Source organism: Camelus bactrianus, chromosome 15, assembly GCF_048773025.1.
Source record: "Camelus bactrianus isolate YW-2024 breed Bactrian camel chromosome 15, ASM4877302v1, whole genome shotgun sequence".
In the NCBI taxonomy this organism is placed as follows: domain Eukaryota; kingdom Metazoa; phylum Chordata; class Mammalia; order Artiodactyla; family Camelidae; genus Camelus; species Camelus bactrianus.
In genome coordinates, this window is record NC_133553.1 from 35,180,682 (window position 1) to 35,198,412 (window position 17,731).

Below are 17,731 nucleotides of genomic sequence, written 5' to 3' on the forward strand. Positions count from 1 at the left end.
ATTTGCAAGGAGCTAGCTTTGCAAACTTTGCAAGCTTCCTGGGAGCCATGCAGGACCTCTCCTCCCAGGGAATGGGGTTTGGGTAACTGTCAGCACTGGGGCCGTGGTAGGAAGGTTCTGGGCTACGGGAAGTTTGCTGCACAGCTGTGGGCATCCTCACTGCCTGGGAGCCCCACACATGGTCTGTGTGGTTCTCACCCTGTAGCTAAAGTTAGTGGAAAACCTGAAGGGAGGCCTGACTGGGGACCCATCAATGCTGATGCAGACTTGCCGGCCCCGGGGGCTCTCCTGCACCCTCTGCATGCCTGGAACACTGGGTTCGTGAGCACTTACTTCATCTAAACCCAAAAGGCCTAGCAAACTTCCTGTCGACTGCCCATGAGGAAATACAACTGGGATATCAAAAAGAATCCAGTTCTGCTAACTCAACAGAGGCTGCAAAAGCATTTGGAGAGCCCTATGTGCACGGTGCCCACTTCAGCACAACTCATAGACAGGGCTGCTTCTGAGGCTCCACCAGTGGGTGAAACTGTCCTAGCATGGTTGTCTTTTGCCAGGCACAGTCCACCACGAGTATCACACAGGAGCTTCCCAAAATGATTCTGCTGACCATGGAGTTCCCATTGCATCCTGCTTCACACACCTCCAAGATAGTAACCAATCACCATGTAATGCAATCATCTGGTTTCCTAAAAGGCTGCCAGGTCTTCAAGGGCACCTGTGTGTCCCCAGGATCAGCATGGCACATGGTAATCACAGAACAAATGTGGTCCATCTCATCCATTAATTCCTCTTTTTCTCTCCATCTCCTTAGAAGCTCACATAATGTCTTTAACAAAGAAGGGTCTCAAAATAGCAAGGGATTGACATGAAAGATTAGGCTCTTCTTGGAGTTTTATCCATCACTCCCATCTTTATGGAAAATAACGAAATCTGTGGGTGATAGCTGTGCATTAAACAGCCCTCCTTCCTCTCAGGAGGCCTAGCTGCAAGCTGCAGCTTTAAGGGGATTTCTTGTTATCTTCCTGAAAGTTTGAGGGGATGCTTTACCAACACAGCAGGGGGCAACGTGGACCCAGGGTTTCCCAGTTGAGAGAGAGCCCTCCCTCTGTAGCAGAACCAAACCCTGCTGTTGGCAGGCCTATGCTCCCCCTCCCCAGACTGAGCGAGCATCGTACCAGGGTGGTAAACTTGTCCACACAGGCGTTGCGGATCTTCTCCGGGGTGGCGGGGCTGTCCAGCCGGAAAAGCTCCTTTGTGTTGTTATCCGTGTGCTGGGCTCGAGCTGCGCGGATGGCGTCCTTGATGGCAAAAAAGATGGAGGCGCCCAGGAAGAGAGGTGGTTCCCCGACAGCCTGAGCAGACAGAGCCAGAGCACGGGCAGGGAGTCAGGCAGAGGGCGTGGCCTCCGCACCGGCACCTGCCGCCACCCAGAGCAAGGCAGGAAGGGCGGTCAGAGTGAATCAGGGGCTGAGAATAATCAGCCTAGTAAATAACTCAACCTGGCTGGCATATTTCTTTTAACTCTTACTATGTGGTTTTCCCTGATGACACCGTACGAATATAATGCACCATTTAAAGTTATATTAGATAATTACATTTTACAAACAAAAAAATCTGAAGTTGAACCCTTTTCCACAATGATAAGCCTAGGGGAATAATCTGCCTGCAACTCCGTCACCAACACTTGCAGGCACCATAACTGTACATGCAGCGTTTGCTGGAATACAGACATTGTGACAAATAGGAATCAAAATAGTTTCTAGCAGAGATTGTTTTATTCCCCAAAGCATAGATCAGAGCCTGCCTATATCAGAATCACTAGGGACACTGGCTAAAAAATGCAGGTTCTGGGGCCCTACCCCAAACCTACCAAATCAAAATTTCTAAAGGTGGGCCCCATGGAGCTGCATTTTCATCACGAGCTCCCAGCAATCCAACATGCTAACACGTGAGAGTCAAAAGCAAAGCTCACAAAGTGTCCCAGGCCTTCCCACCATGAAGCAAACCATGAGATGAGGAAAGGGGTGTGTTTCATCGGATACAAGTAATTACCGGTCTTCCTTCTCAGACCAACAACTGTATCAATCAGTTTAATTGATTTCCAACTATCTTTTCATACTTATTGGGGACAAGGAGGAAATGGAAAATGGTTATAACCCTCTAGACATGCTGATCAAGCCTTAAGGTCTAGTGGTGGCCACGGAAGGAGGCGAAAGTGTGTGCAGAGGCGCTGCCCCGTGTGCAGTGAAGATGCCGCTTCTCGTGGGACAACAGGGGGGCTGTGTCATCTCTAGGACCAAGAATCAGGCATGCACACCTGAGACATGGGTGTAGGTCAGGATCTGACCTACAGGACTGAACTAAGGCATCCCTCTGATTGCACCCAAATCAGCTGGCTTTGACCACACAGAGGTGGTGTCGTCCTCAACCCACTTTCTTATGTTTCCAGGCTGGACTGTCCACCCCTGCATTGCCCTCACCAAGGGCATGCCAAGCCCTCTTTTCTCTTCCACATGAGCCCCTGCAGGCCCACAAAGCAGGTGGCTGGAGCCCCTCATCCCCACCCATGGCTTCCCACAGCGCAGTGCAGGACCCAGGGCAACGGTACCTTGGACGCGTAGATGGCCTTCTTGTTGGGGCAGTCACGGAGCAGGGACACCCTGAACTCAGTGGGGATGCTGCCAAACGCGGGGATCTTGTAGGTGCTGGGACCGCGGGTGTGCAGGCTCCCCTCGGGGGAGTAGTGCAGTTCCTCCAGGGTGAAGAGGCCAAGGCCCTGGACAAATGCCCCTTCCACCTGCAGGGCAGACAGATCGTGGCTACCCTGCCTCCCACTCCCCGAAGGCAGGAGATGCTTCCCACAGCAGGCACCAAGTCCACCTGCACCTGCAGCAGGGCCTGGAGACAAGCTGCGAACAGCCATCCACTGCCTCCCCAGCTCCTGCCCCAGCCTGGGGTTGCCTGTCTAGGCCTTTGCCAGGCATCAGTGTAGGCAGAGCAGAGGCATTAATACTGAAATTGGTCTCAGAACTTGTCAGGGATTCCAGGAGGGACATGCAGTGGGGGCATAATTTCCCATTAGAACCTGTGCAGGGCAGGTGGAGGTGTTCCTTCCACACTGCCGCCGGGGAAGTGGGGACCTCAAGCTGAGAACGGAGCTCATGGGCTCGCAGCAGCTGTGTCCCTCAGTGGCCCACACCCCTCCTGTGTGCTACGTGGGACCAAGCAAGAGAGGAGGGCTTTCCTGGACTGTAGATTCCGGGCTTTCTGAGTGCCCAGTCCTGCCTACCCCCTGGAGAAAGAGCACCCCTGCTGGAGCTCACAGATGCTCTGCTGGCCCACACACCTGCTCCCCAGCCTCACTATTCAGGATTGCGCTCTAGGGCAGCCCCTAGCTAAACAAGCATGTTCACAGGGGAGACCAGAGCTGACCCCTCTGTGTTTGCCGTGTCAGCTCAGCGCCTGCCTGTAGGAGGGGCTCCCGGCTTCCTGGTGGTTGTTCAGTGAGTTAATGGACAGATTAATAACTAAGTTTCTGTATACTCAGTGATTGTCCATTTTTGAGAAATACAAGGAACATTTTCTGCCCGATGTTCAATACTTCAGTTCTTGATTCCTCCCTCTGTCTCTTTTCTGATCCACCTGCTCTGCCCAATACTCTCATATTTTCCAAAAGTGATTTTCTTCAGGCCATCCCTTTATTCCTCTCGCTCTGTTGTCCCCCGTACCCTCCACCACCCAATGCTTGGGAGCATTACGTCCTAGAGTGCAACAGCTGTCCTCAGTGGAAAAGGAATAAGGAGGGAGAAGACTCCTCTGAGCTGAGACCCCAGTGCCCGCACATTGATCCCAAAGTCAGTCTCCATTTCACCTCGTCCTCCCTCTCAAATGACGTGTGTGTGTGTGTGTGCACGAGTGTGCACGTGTGCACGTGCACCTAACATTTCCACCATTCATCTTGTTTTCTGACGCCCTTTCCAGGTTTATCCACATGGATTTGTCTTCTGCCTCGAGAGCTAGGTGGGTTCTCATCTGTCTAAACCCCACTCTCAGGGAGACTCACTTGGTACCATGCTCAGACCCACTTAAAAAGGACATTGGACAAGATGCTGTGGCATATCAGTGGCCAAGTCCATCACCACCCTGGTCCCCCGTGAGTCTTACCTGCCCAATGTCGATGGCAGGGTTCAGACTGGAGCCAACATCCATGACAATGTCTGTGCGGAGGTTCTAAAGCAGACACCAGTAAGAGAAACAGTTTGAGAAGAAAGGGCTGTGCGGACTGACAGATGGGTCTAGTGACCCTTACATTCTTGAGTGCCAGCCGGAACAGCACTTCACAATCAGAGTGCTGTGGGCACACTCAGGCAGGAGTGTCAGCAGGGAGGGCAGGTCCTTAGGTTTCTGGGGCTCCGAACCTGAGTCTGGGGCAGGTCACGTAAGGAAGGGATTGACAAATTATGTTCCATAGGCTGAGTCCAGCTCAACCCCGGTTTTTGTAGGGCCTGTGAACTAGTGATTTTTATGTTTTTAAATGACTGACAAAAATAAAAAGAATATACTGTGTCACCTCAAAACTGTATGAAATTCACCTTCAGTGTGCACAAGTTACATTTTATCGGAACACGCCCATGCTCGTTTGTTTCCGTCAGTTCATGTCTGATTTTGCCCTACAATGATAGAGTCGAATGACTGAGGCAGAGCCTCTGTCTCCAGAAAACCTAAAATGTTTACTCTCTGGTGCTGTGTAGGAAGTTTGTAAGCCATGAGATAGGGCACGGTTCTCCCAACCGGAAGTTTCTGCCCTATCAGCTCTTTGCATCACAATTAGGTATTTCTCTTCTCTTTTCCCCCTTGTACTAAAGTTTTGCAAACTTCTTACCTTATGATCCCCTGTTAAGCAGTCGATTTCCACTTCAGAGCAAGCCACCCCATAGGTGAAGTAGTGGAAGGCATTCCCTGAGTTGGTCTCAAAGCTGTAGCCAAGGTTGGGTGTCCTGGGGGAGAAAAGAGAAAATGCGGCACGTGTATTAAGATGAGCGTGCCCCTGACTCATATACACACAGTCTGTCCCATAAAATCTTAAGACCCGAAAGGTTTTACTTTTTATTCTGCTGTTCTTCAAAAAAGTCCATGGGTTGTGAACATTTCGAACCTGTTTACGAAACCCAGGCATTCTGGAATATTTTGTCCCTTGTCTCTGTTCTAGTTTGCCAACGGCCCTTATATGAATTACTCTGTGGAGCTGAGCAGTGTAAGGTGCCAGCACACTGGTCTCTACATGGTAGAAACAGAGGTGAAAGATTTGCCTGAGCTCATGAAGGATGTGAAAGTCACACTGCAAAGGATCTACTGAATTAGAATTCAAGATCTCAGAGCCAAAGGATCTTCCTGTGCTGGCTCCTGGCTGTTCATACAAGTTCACCTGCTCAGGGGGCTGCTCACCTTTCTCAAGGTGAAAGTCAACAAGATTAGAACCTCATAGCCTTGGTGCATCTTTAAGCAGACTGGTATTACTCCTTATCTACTGGCTCCTTCTAAATTTCAACAAATGATTTGAGAAAAGCGTTATTAATAAAAGCAGATGCTCTTTGATTATTTTTTCTTTTGCAATCCTGGATATCTTACGCAATTTCAATTTTGCATGAGTCACATATATGAGTGTGTGTGTGTGTGTGTGTATTTTCACACCAGGAGTTTTTAGTATTCTGTGTCTACATTATTCTATACATTACACAGAAATAACAATGTGAGCTGATATACTCTGAATCTGCATGAAAACAAAACCAACACAGGGCTGAAGGAAAAGGCTTTCCCCAGGAGAAACAATCACCTTCTTTGACCTCTGACTCCACCATCTTCATTTGAGTGTTCCCTGATATAACCCCAGTTTTATCCCCTCCAAAAATGAAATAGGAATTTATGAGAAAATCTGCACTAGTTTGTTTGTGTAGGTCAAATATTACATAACCCAAGGAGCACTGGCAAAACATTACTTTGTCTATATATATATTTATATTCCTATATTCACACAAGACGTTTTAAAGCAAACATTGGACTATTTTCCAAATCCACTGATCTGTGAAAGAAAAGGTCTAGTTAAATTTCCCAGAGAAAGCTAAAACACTATGGCTGACAGTAAATTTGATCATATCTTTTTACAGCTTCTAAATCGGATAGGCAGGGTCCCAGTTACTGAATTTTAAATTTGCAGAAGATAAATACTTTTTCTAAATTTCACTTCAAGTTTCACTGAATTTTGCATTTTGTCACACAGGAACACATGCTCTAAATCCTCCTCTCATTCTTTTGAAGGAAAGATTCCCTAAAGAAATCTGGGAACACCAGGCACCCCGGCTCTTGCAGGAGAACGCTGAGGGGGGGAATGGCTGGTCATTGTCCCACGATGTCATCAGTGAGAAGACAGCTTCAGAGAGAATCACTGATCTCCCCGAGTGGACCAGCATACCTTCAGACCAGAACTGGAATGGAGGTCTTCCAACGTGACAGCTCATACTTTTGGCACATAGTTTCGTAATCCCGTGTATTTTAGAGCATCTTTAAATTGAAATTAGTGGAAGCCCATTGAAGGGATAAGCGTTTCGAGAGGAGTGTTGTCTCCTGACCACAGGCCGACAGAACTCAGTGTGGAGGGGACCTCAGAGGTCAGGATGACAACACACTGTGAAAGGGTGAGCTCAGTGCCATACTTACTTATAAAAGCCAGTAGCAGACAAGCTCACTCTACTGAGGTAGGCTGCCATGACCTGAGGAGAGGAAATGGCCGTCAGGAAGGGGGAAGCACAGTTTCCAGAAGCCCTGACCCAGCACTGAGCTTTCAGGAGCTCATCCTCTTCATCTGGAAGCTAGTGACTCCCACCTCCACCCCTTACCTCACATTCTCACCCCCTGCACAAGTCCTCATCATCTGAAGCCTGGAGCACTAACGTAGCCTCTTCACTGGTTTTCCTGCCTAAAGTCACCACATAGCCCAGCCCAGTTAGAGTGATCATCCTTAACACACCACACCACCCATGTCACTCCCTGACTCCAGAGCTTTCGATGATTCCCCATTGCCCATTTTCCCTTTCATTTACAAAAGCAACTTGAATTAGCTTGGACTTACCCAGTCTTCCCAGGAGCCACCAGGATTCTCTCTCCTGAAGGGCTCCAGCCTTTTCAGGATGGTCTGACAAGCCTCCTAGAGAACACGTCCCCACACACCAGACACATCAGTCCTCAGAATTCCCCAGTCCAGGCAGAACCCCAAGGACCTCCAAGCAACGCTGTGCACAGGGTAATACTCAGACAGCCTTGCCACCCTCTCCGGAAAGACCAAGGCCCAGGGTAGAAGCTGCTGGCCCTTGCTCAAAGAGCACTTCCCCACCCAGTTCTCAGGCTGACAGAGGGTGAAATGTGGAGGGATCCCCAAGGAGGTGTCCTCTCCCATCAAACTCCTTTGTTTGATGACAGCCCCCACCCTGGGGAGAAGTAAGTGGGTCTGACCTGGCTGACCCCACAATCAAATTTCAATTTCACTCCATGGTCTTGTGTCCGGTTCTAATACCAGGGTGTGTGTCCTCCCAGACCTCTCTGTGTTTCCTCCAACTCCCCTCCCCCTCGTACGCTCATCCTTCCTGGCTTCAATGGAAGTGATGATGGTTCTTGGGCCCCTCTTTCAGCTTGGTGTTCTCCTGGAGAACAGAGCCAAAGGCATGGCCACAGCCAAGAGCCTGCAAGGAGCCATTCTAGCTCCCACCCCGGGGACTCTCGCAGCCCAGAACCTTGGGCTGGCCCTCAGCTCGGGGGCCCCCGAGGCTCCTTACATAGACAGCCTGTCCGTAGACATCGGTGCTGACAGAGGCGGCCGTGGGGGAGGAGTTGGGCACGGTGTTGGTGCTCGTCTCACTGATGTAGATCTTAGAAGTAGGGATCTTCAGAGCTCTGCTGGCCACCTGCAAAGAGAGGGGGCATCACCCCTAGGGGAGGGGCTGTCAGCGGCTCACTGCCTTCTCCCCAAGATGGCATTCAGTTTCACTAATGCAGACAAGAAAATAATTTCATAAACCCTAACTCTACTGAGACTGGGATGTTCTCACATCTGTCTGAATCTGAAGCAGCACGTTATGGAGTGGTTTTTATTGAATAAAAAAATTCATAAACCTAATGGTGACAAACAGTGCCTTTTTAAACTAACTCTGGCTTTAAAAAAAATTCAATTTAGCCAGTGGCCATGAGCCAGGCAGATGCACCAACTCTAACCCAGCCCAGCAGGAGGCGTCTCATGTGTCTGGCTACTTTTATACACATCACTCACACTCCTTACACAGTCACAGAGCACTAGGGTGTTGGTGATGAAAGCGGCCTGAACCATCATCTGGCCAATCCTTTTACACAGATGAAGAAACTGAGGCCAAGAGGAGGAGCAGACTTGCCCGAGGTCACCCAGAAATGAGCAGCAGAGCCGAGCCAGAACTTGGGCCTGCCTCTGCTTCTGGCACTGCTCACATGCTCACAGCATCTTCCCTCATGAAGACACCATGGTGCCAGGGAGGACTCCCATGGTCTCCAGACTGCTCACCTGGACCATCTTGGTGTGAAGGCCCTGGCCCATCTCTGTGCCCCCATGGTTCACCAGCACAGAGCCATCTGTGTACACATGAATCAGGGCTCCTCCCTATGGGAAGACAAGGATACCAAAAACAAAATTCACCAAATCCCAGCTCAGCTTAAGGCCTGGGACCAAAAGTACTGGAGCCCAAGGAAAAGAAAACTGGTGGCAGCATTTTGGATAGAAACCTCAGACAAAAATAAAAGAAGTGTCAATCTCATGATTTAATTATATAGTCCGTTAGTAGTTTGCAAAACTACTTTCCCCCACCTCCCCCCCATATCTTTGTCTCCCATCCTCAGAGGGAAGTAGGTCAAATATTGTCCTGACTCTGTAGATGAAGAAATGGGATCATGGGAACTGAAAGGCAGAGTAGCTGTCCATGGTCCTGCAGTCAGGAAGAGTAAGAACCAGAAATTGAGCCCAGGTCTCTGAGTCTCGTGTTGCTTTCACCGTCCCATGACATAATGGACAAATAGGAATGTGCAGCTAACTTTCATTTAAACAGCAAAGAGTTCCCCTGGTCAGCGCTGCTGCCATAACAATTGGTTTTTCCTTGCAACAGTGTAAACAGAGGGAAAAATGGGATCCCAGTGCAGAGGAGATGGACACAATTATATAAAGCAATTACCTGATTCAGAAAGGGAACTGTGAAGCTTATTCCAAATTTGGTAGGAATTATGCACAGTCCTCTCTTTTTCCAACAATTCTCCCTGGAGGAAAAATAAAAAACATTCTCATTGCAACTTCTCAACCCTTATTCATGTCAGACTGGACATAGTTTCAGTCAACATCTTTGTAAAATTGGAACAAGGGATCCTTGGAAGTGCCCACACAGTCTTTTTTGTAATTGAGTTGGGCCTCAGTTGTGTACACAAAAATGAGAATGGTGGGAATTTGGGTTCTGGATCCTTCAGTGCAGCTGGAACAGGGCCCACCCTTGAAAGTCTCGACTTTAAAGTACCACCTCTCTGCTTCCCTGAGTGGTATTTGGATTGGATCAGAGTGCTCTGTGATCCTGGACTGCAGTCACCCCAGGGAGGAACCATATAGCTCATTGACGATCATAATATTTTCTCTATGCTTTGTATTTGGCTCTCCAAGTGTGAAAGACAGAGCCAGCACAGTTGTCCCCACTTTGCAGGTGATGAAACAGACCCAGGAAGATGGAGTGACTGCCAGGGTCACATTTATAGATTAGTGTCAGAGGCTAGCTTGTAACTGTGATGTTCTTAGCCTCGGGCCGGTGTTCTCTAGAACATCATCTGCCCAGAAGGCAGACAATTGTGTAAACATGAACCACTCTGATGGGCTATGATGCTGAGCGCTGTGAGCCCCTGGCCCCTGGGGTTAAAGATCATTTCAGGATCTTAAAGAGATGGCTATGAATGAGTTAGCAAATGCAGCAGCCTCCTAAGCTATCAAATTATCAGCTTCTTATTTTGAGTTCAGCAAAAAGGCTATAGAACATGAAATCCCAGAGAGCCCCAGAATGTCAGCCCCTCCCCTCCCTGGGCTTACCTGTTGAACTTATCAACCTCCTTTTTCCGAGCATCATACTGAGAGCTTTTCAGGCATTCATCCCAGCACCGGGGCAAGTTGAACCCCTCGAGCCTCTGGTTGAAGTGTGTCAGGTCCCCTTCTCGGTAGAGGTTCTTCCTTCGCACCTTCCCAAGGAGAGAGACTCTGAGGCCATGTTAGTGGCAAGAGACCAGGGGCCATAACCTGAACCTTGAGCTTCCAGCCCCTCTCCAGCACCTGCCTGCCTATCCTCTGTGCCCATGGGGGATGTCCAAGATACAAAGCCACCATCCCCTCAAAGCAGGCTAACCCACTCTGACTTGTGCCCCCAAACTTCCAGCTTACCTCCTCTGCAGGCAGCCCACAGGTCACGGCGACCTCACTCATCCAGTACTCAGCAATGAACAACCCCTGGGGCCCCCCGAAGCCCCGGAAGGCCGTGTTGGAGGGCAGGTTGGTCTTGCACAGTCGCCCAGTGCCCCGGATGTTGGGGATTTTATAGCTGTTGTCCATGTGGAATAGAGCTCGTTCCATTACCTGAAATGGAAGAAACAAAAATGGCAGAGAACAGAGCATGGATTTCATTGGCTTCTCAAAAAAGGCCAAGCTCCTCCTTGCTTGGCCAGCCCCGCTGTCAACTGCTCTTCCTCCAGCCCACATTATTTATTTCCTGGGATACTGCAGCATCCTTAGTGCACTCCCAGCTTTCTGTGCCTCCCCCCTCATCTATGCCTCATACCAAAATATAAGATCATAGCAGATCAGGCGCCTGCTTAAAAATGGCACTTACTATCTCCAAAGTAAAGTCAGTATATCTTTAAGCATGGAACTCAGAGCACTTTACGACCTTTCCCCAATATACTCCTTATCCTCCTCTCTGACTTCATGTTACTCTCACCTGTAATGCCTGTCCCCACCATGTCCACCTGCTAAAATCCCCAGTCAACTTGCACACGGGGATGCCCTTCTTAGATCCTCTAGTTGGAATTGATCATTTGCCTCTTTTAAAAAATTGGTGATTTTATGAACCAATTTTCAATTAGCTTTTATTCCCATTAAAACTATACTACAAATAGATTCAAGACTCAAATACTTCCTTAAGTCATGTTAGGCAAAACAGTGGTCCCCTTCACTTTCCTTCCTTCCACTCCCCAGAAGCAACTACTTATTCTTTGTTAGCTATTTACCTGGTCACCCACATCTCTAAATAATGTGTTTCTATTACCATTTCTTTTTTTTTAAATTGAGATATAGTTGATTTACAATTTGTGTAAGTTTCTGGTGTGCAGCATAGTGATTCAGTCATATATATATAAATTCTTTTTCATGATAGGTTATTAACAAGTTATTGAATATAGTTCCCTGTGCTATATGGTAAGACCTTGTTGTTTATCTATTCTGCATATAGTAGTTTGCATCTCATATTGCCATTTCTTGACTTGTTTGGCTTTAGACTTTTAGATTGTTTTCCCATCATGGAAAAGGAGGGTTTGGTTCCATCTAATCCTCTTTCTCTACATACACCAGCTTCTTATCCCCCATCCCCCCTATACAGTTCTACTTTGATCTGATCAACAGTCAGTGTAATAATTCTCCAAACATTACTTACAGCTCAATCACATAGTTACACTAGGATTACTTCTCTCTTTATTGATAATATTTCCCCCCTGGAGTTAATCATTATCTTTCTTCTTTTTCATTGGCTTCATTTTCAATGCACATATTACTAGAAATCTGTTCTCAATATGTTCAAGCATTCAATTTCCTATCAGTCTCATCTTTTTGAAGAAATTGTTTCTGGAGCTTCTGGCCTGCCCTGGTTTAAATCGGCTGCCCCTAGGCTTCTGTTCAACTGTTACACGGGGGTTTTCCCCTCACATCCACCCCAGGGGTTCCCTGTGTCTCTCTCTATATCGCATTTCCTGTTCCTAAATCCCACGCCTTCCCCTTTCTTAGTTTTATACCCTCGTGTTATTGGAGTACAAACTTCAATATCTTCACACACACAAAGTATATAGAGAGGCACATTTTGGAGAACTTGCACATCTGAAATGTCCTTATTCTACTCTTATCTTTAATTAATGCTTTGGCTGTATACAGAATTCTAGGTTGGAAATAATTTCCCCAACTGCCTTCAGCGTTTTGAAGGCATTTTAGTGCATTCTAGTGGATTGAGAAATCCAGTCAATACCTTTCCAACTCTTAGAGTGAGTTCTGTTTTTTCCCTCCTTCAAATTTATAAAATCTCCTTTGTCCTTAGGTTTCTAACATTTCACAGTAATATAAATTAGCATACATCTATTTTCCTCCCTGTGCTGGTTAGTGGCTGGGCTCTGTTGATCTCAGAATGTATGCCCATTAGTTTTGGGAAATTTCTTGAATTCCTTCTTGATAGTTTCCTCCTCTCATTTCTTTCTTTTTGAAACTTCTATTATTTGGATCTCCTTGAATGGTTCTCAAATTTTCTTGCATTTTCTCTCCTATTTTCCCACATTGTTTTCTTTTTAAGAGCATGCTTCAAGTTTCTTTCAACCCTTCTGTTTTCACAGTTTTAATTCACAACACGGCATTTTTTTTCTCAGACTGTTCCATTTTTATAGCATCCTGTTCTTTCTCTGAGGTGTAATAACTCATCTCTCTGATGAGCTAAATAGTAGCTTTTATTTGTTTGTCTCATTTTGGTTTTAGTTTATTTCCTGATTTATAGTCTCTCTCCCACAGGCTGCTCTCTGGGTCTTTGATTTTTTCAGTCTTAGACATCCTAGATGATTTTTATATGTCTCAACTCCATTTTTGCTTTCTGTTAGCACTTTGTCAAGCTGTATCTCTATTTCATTTTGTCTTTTATTTTCTGTCTTCCCCACTATACTGTGAATTTCTTGAGGGCAGAAACAATGTCATATTCTTCTTTATGTTGCCACCCTAGGCACTCCATAAATATTTGCAGGATTGAATTTTAAAACTTGTAAAATCTTTGGGGACAAGTCCTGTATCTTTTTCAGGCTGATGTTTCCTACAACACCGAGAAGCAAGTATTGCAATTGGTGAGAATGCCATATATGTTTTCTTTTTTGAATAGTTTTCACACTAGATCTGACATATAAAGTTTCCTAAATGAGCCAATTCGAGAAGCCTCCAGCACATCCAAAGTGAGGAAAATGGGGAACTTCTGCTTTTCCTGAAATGTTTGACTTATTTTATCTAACAAGACTCAATGTACATACAACTAATATGGTTATAAAGTTAAGATTTAAAAATCTTAAAAGGTTGTACCAAGGTAACTTTGTTAATTTTCAAAACTGACAAAAATATACATCTATACCAGATTTGTATGAGGTGGTTCAAAGTAGCGTTATCCATAAAAGCTAAAAGCAAGAAACAACCCAAATGGCCATCAAGTAGTGAAAAGAAAACAAAATACAGTCTAGCCACACAATGAATATTCTTCACCAATAAAAAGGAATGAGTCATCCATACTGTGACATGGGTGAACTTCCAAAATACTATTCTGAGAGAAAAAAGACTGCAGAGTATATGATTCTATTTATACGAACTGAACACAAGAGGAAAATCTATAAAGACAGGAAGTAGATTAGTGGTTGTCTGGGACAGAGTGATAGGAACAGAGATGACTACAAATGGGCATAAGAGATCATTTTGGGGTGATGGAAGTGTCCAAAAACTGGGTTGTGATAATGGTATACATGGCTCTTTAAATTCACCAAAAATCATTAAATTATGTGCAACTGACCCTTGAACCACACAGTTTTAACTGTGTTTATCCACTTACAAGTATATTTTTTCAATAAATATATTGGAAGATTTTTGGAGATATGCAACAATTTGAAAAATCTCACAGATGATCCTCATCGGCTAGAAATATCAAAAATTAAGAAAAAGTTAAGTATGGCATGAATGCATAAGATATATGTAGATACTAGCCTATCCTTACATAGCTGTAATGTGAGCAATATTTAACATAAAATTAATATGTTAGCTTTCTTACTGTTTTATACCTTTGCTTTTGAAGAATTAAATTACCATACAACGTGCCTCTCTGTTGCAGTTGGAGAAACTGTGTCAGCCTATCGCAGGTGAGTGGGTTTTTTAATGTAACAATATTCTCAATACTGTATTATGTATATGACTGTAATACTGTAGGCCATACAATTTTTGTAATGATTTGTTCATTAGTGTGTGGGCTAGGCTACCCTGAAGCAATCACATCGATCACGTTGGGCTACTGTTAAAGCAAATCACATTGCTTCTTCCTCATTATCAATGCATGGATTGCTGTATCTGTAAATAAGTATGAATTTCTCTTTCACATTATCTTCTCATTGCTGATGTCTAGCGTTAGTGATACATGTAACACCTACACCTACAGTGTTTTGTATCATATAAGACAATACTGATGTAGGTACTTATAGACAGATGGTTTATCTTGTAAGCAGGCTACTTAAACTTACGGAATCCATAAATACAGTACAGTACTGTATTTTCTTTTCCTTATGAGTTTCTTAATAACATTTTCTTTCCTCTAACTTACTTTATTTTAAAAACACAGTATATAATATATATGATATACAAAACACGCGTTAATGGACTGTTTATATTATCAGTAAGGCTTCCAGTCAGCAGCAAGCTGTTGGTAGGTAAGTTCGGGGGAGTCAAAAGCTGTATGCGGATTTTCAGCTGCAGGGCAGGGCGGATAGTACCCCTAAGGCTTGTGTTGTTCAAGGGTCAACAATTCTTCAAATGGCTCAACTTTAGGGTATATAACCTATATTTCAATTAAACTGTTTTAAAAAGTGGTAAATCAAGTCATTACTTAAAATTCAAACATCACAGAAAAGCATGACATGGACAATGACACCGTGAACCTCCTTAATCCCACCCAATCACTGTTTGGTGTATGTTCTATCAGAATTTTTTCATGCATATCATTACACACACACAAAAATTTAATATTATATGCACACAGTGTCACCATATTATACATAGTGTTTCGTAACTAATTTTGCTTGCTTGGCAAAATATCTTGCACTAGAAGGATGACATTCTAGTCAGAGAAGTAATACGATCATCTCTGTGCTTTAGAGATTAAGCAAGCGTGGAGGACCTGAAGGTGAGGACCAAGTAGGAGACTACTGCAACAATAACAGGCAAGAATTGGGGACGCCTGTTCTGCATGTGCAAAAGGCTATGTGGCACACCCACGACCTCCCACTCACTCCGGGATGCAGGGGCAGGTCCCACATACACTATGAGAGAGGTCCAGGCTGTTGCCGGCATTGCTGTAGTGATCCACCTCCAGAGCCACAATCTTCCCAGTCTTCATGAAGCCAACCTGAGTCAAAGGAGAGGGAGTTCTCAACAGTCCCCTTCCTTTGTCTGCCTCTAACCATCTCCTCCCACTTATGCTACCCACAGGAAAGAGAAAGAACAAGACATCACACCATGAAAACAAGGAAAACTTAAAGGATCACCAGACTTCACAGATGAAGAAGAGAGGAACCCACATCTCCCCAGTGATGTACCCTGGGCTCCTCCCCCCAGACACTCTTTCTCCCTACATCCTCCTTCTTCCTCCCTACTCCTGGCTTCCAGTTCTTCCAGAGGGAGTGAGGAGACAGAAAAGAGAACATTGGTCATAATAGGACAGGGAGGGGAAGGCTGGAAAGAGAAACTAGGAGAGAAACTGGAGATGCCTCTCACAGCTTTTGGACAGCAGACAATAAAAGTTACACTCTGCACAAACATGAATGTCCTTTTATATCCTTAACCTCATGTTAACCATCTAAATAAACCCTTACAGACCATCTCATGAGTAAGGAAACTGGGACCCCAAAAGACCAAGTTACTTTCTTGGACCCCACAAGAATTTGGGAATAAGAGAAATACAATCCCTTTTGGGAGTTAAATCGTGAAACAAAAGTCAGAAGAGGCCAAAGAGTAGATGTTCAGAGCCAGCTTGTGGAGAGAGAAGGCTCCCAGGTTTATAGAGCTAGACTAGGACCTGTAAGGTTATACTGGTGTGCAGAGGGAAAGACGCATGGTCAGAACAGGAGCTGGCCATCCACAGAAGCCTAGAAAAGGGACAGTCCCACAGAGAACCTGGGCAGTGCCCAGCCATACATGGTCTGGCAGAGCAGATGCCCTAACAGCTTATACCTGTCCAGGCCCCTGGGAAGTTGTATTTCTCATTGCAAATTACAAATTACTAAGTGATCATTCCGACTTTTACATCAGGCTGTAAACACATCAACAGTAGGTCATCCTGCAGGATGAATTTAGCCCAGATCTGCTGGCAAATCATGTTTCTGAGCCTGAGTGGACAAAGACCAGATTTGGACCACAGCAAATCCACAAAAGTCATGCACAACACCCTGGGACATCTCCTGGGAGGTAGCCTGCCAGCCTCCCCCAGCTTCACCCTTCTGTGCTGCTGTTGGCTGCTTTGAATTTCTCTCCTTGCTCTTTCTTCTTTGAACGTCTACAGGGAGTCATGAAAAACGTCAGAGTACACCCCAGGATCCCTGAATCTTCACCCACAGTTTCCTAAGCAGATGGCACTGCCTGCCCAGAACAGCCCCCGACATCTAGAACCTTGTATCTGGCCAAGAAGGGATGTCTGCCACCGGTTATCAGCATGTCCTCATCCCGATCCAGCATGCAGCGCACAGGGTGGCCAGTCCTGAGGGAAGCACCAGAAGGTAAGAAACCTCTACAACAGCCCAGCCCAGTGAGTCTCAGGGATGCAAACAGCAAGGAAGCACTCTTCTTCCACCTGGCACACTGAGCAGAGTGCACTGGCCTGCTTTGTTGTCTAGACACTGTTCTGGACAAGGTAGGGAGTATATGGGTGGGGTGTGTCCTTGCCATTGGGGCCCTCCCCGCCAAGTAGGGGAGATAGGGCATGGACACATGTGTCTGAACACAAGAACCAGGTGATGTTGCCCTCACCCCTATGCCCAAGAGTTCTAAAAATAGAGGGCTGGGAAATTTCAAAGCAACAAGTATTTACTTCCCAAAGAGGGAAATCCAGGAAGCCTTCCTGCCAGAGGCATCCTTATTCTTCTTCCCAGAGCCCACTGGGGGAACTCACTTGTATGCAGCCAGGGCCACTGCCACAGTCATCACGATACCCCGGGTCTCCTTCCCTCCAAAGCCTCCTCCCATTCTCTTCACTCGGACCAAAATCCGGTTTACTGGAACCCCCAACATGTTTGCAACAGAAGACTGTGGGCAAAAGAACAAAACACTCCCAATGAACGCAGCATCTGGACTTACTCCTTCCCTGACTCAGAGCCTGACCAACATGCAGAAGCCTAAGTACTGCTGTGAATTCTGAGACTCCTTGCTTTGAGAATCCCCTTCCTGTCCCACAGCAGCCCCTGGGTAGGTGCCATGGCCCGGTGCTTATCAGTCACAACCACCACACTGGATTCAGACTCTTGTTTTTAACTGAAGGGGTGAGCAGCTGGTCATAGCATACTTTCAGAGCCAAAACTGATTCCATTTGGCAGGAACTGGTGGGTCATGAGGGTAGACCGGCTGTCAAAAACACTGGCGACCACTGTCATATTACATGCC

The 17,731-nt window shown here is 46.1% G+C and overlaps 1 protein-coding gene across 2 annotated transcripts in view; it reads right to left on the bottom strand.

Moving 5' to 3' along the window:
- The window catches only part of XDH (xanthine dehydrogenase), a 57,938-nt gene that overhangs the window by 1,973 nt on the left and 38,234 nt on the right, over window positions 1–17,731 (bottom strand). For both annotated transcript variants that reach the window (XM_010948587.3, XM_045511762.2), the window contains exons 22-35: window positions 17,244–17,377; window positions 16,745–16,832; window positions 15,399–15,485; window positions 10,481–10,672; window positions 10,136–10,281; window positions 9,246–9,327; window positions 8,585–8,680; window positions 7,830–7,958; window positions 7,130–7,204; window positions 6,718–6,770; window positions 4,886–5,000; window positions 4,168–4,233; window positions 2,612–2,800; window positions 1,179–1,355 (exon numbers count right to left, since the gene is read on the bottom strand). In XM_010948587.3, coding sequence (XP_010946889.1) covers window positions 1,179–1,355; window positions 2,612–2,800; window positions 4,168–4,233; window positions 4,886–5,000; window positions 6,718–6,770; window positions 7,130–7,204; window positions 7,830–7,958; window positions 8,585–8,680; window positions 9,246–9,327; window positions 10,136–10,281; window positions 10,481–10,672; window positions 15,399–15,485; window positions 16,745–16,832; window positions 17,244–17,377 — 1,629 coding nt within the window. The remainder of the gene's footprint in view (window positions 1–1,178; window positions 1,356–2,611; window positions 2,801–4,167; window positions 4,234–4,885; window positions 5,001–6,717; window positions 6,771–7,129; window positions 7,205–7,829; window positions 7,959–8,584; window positions 8,681–9,245; window positions 9,328–10,135; window positions 10,282–10,480; window positions 10,673–15,398; window positions 15,486–16,744; window positions 16,833–17,243; window positions 17,378–17,731) is intronic.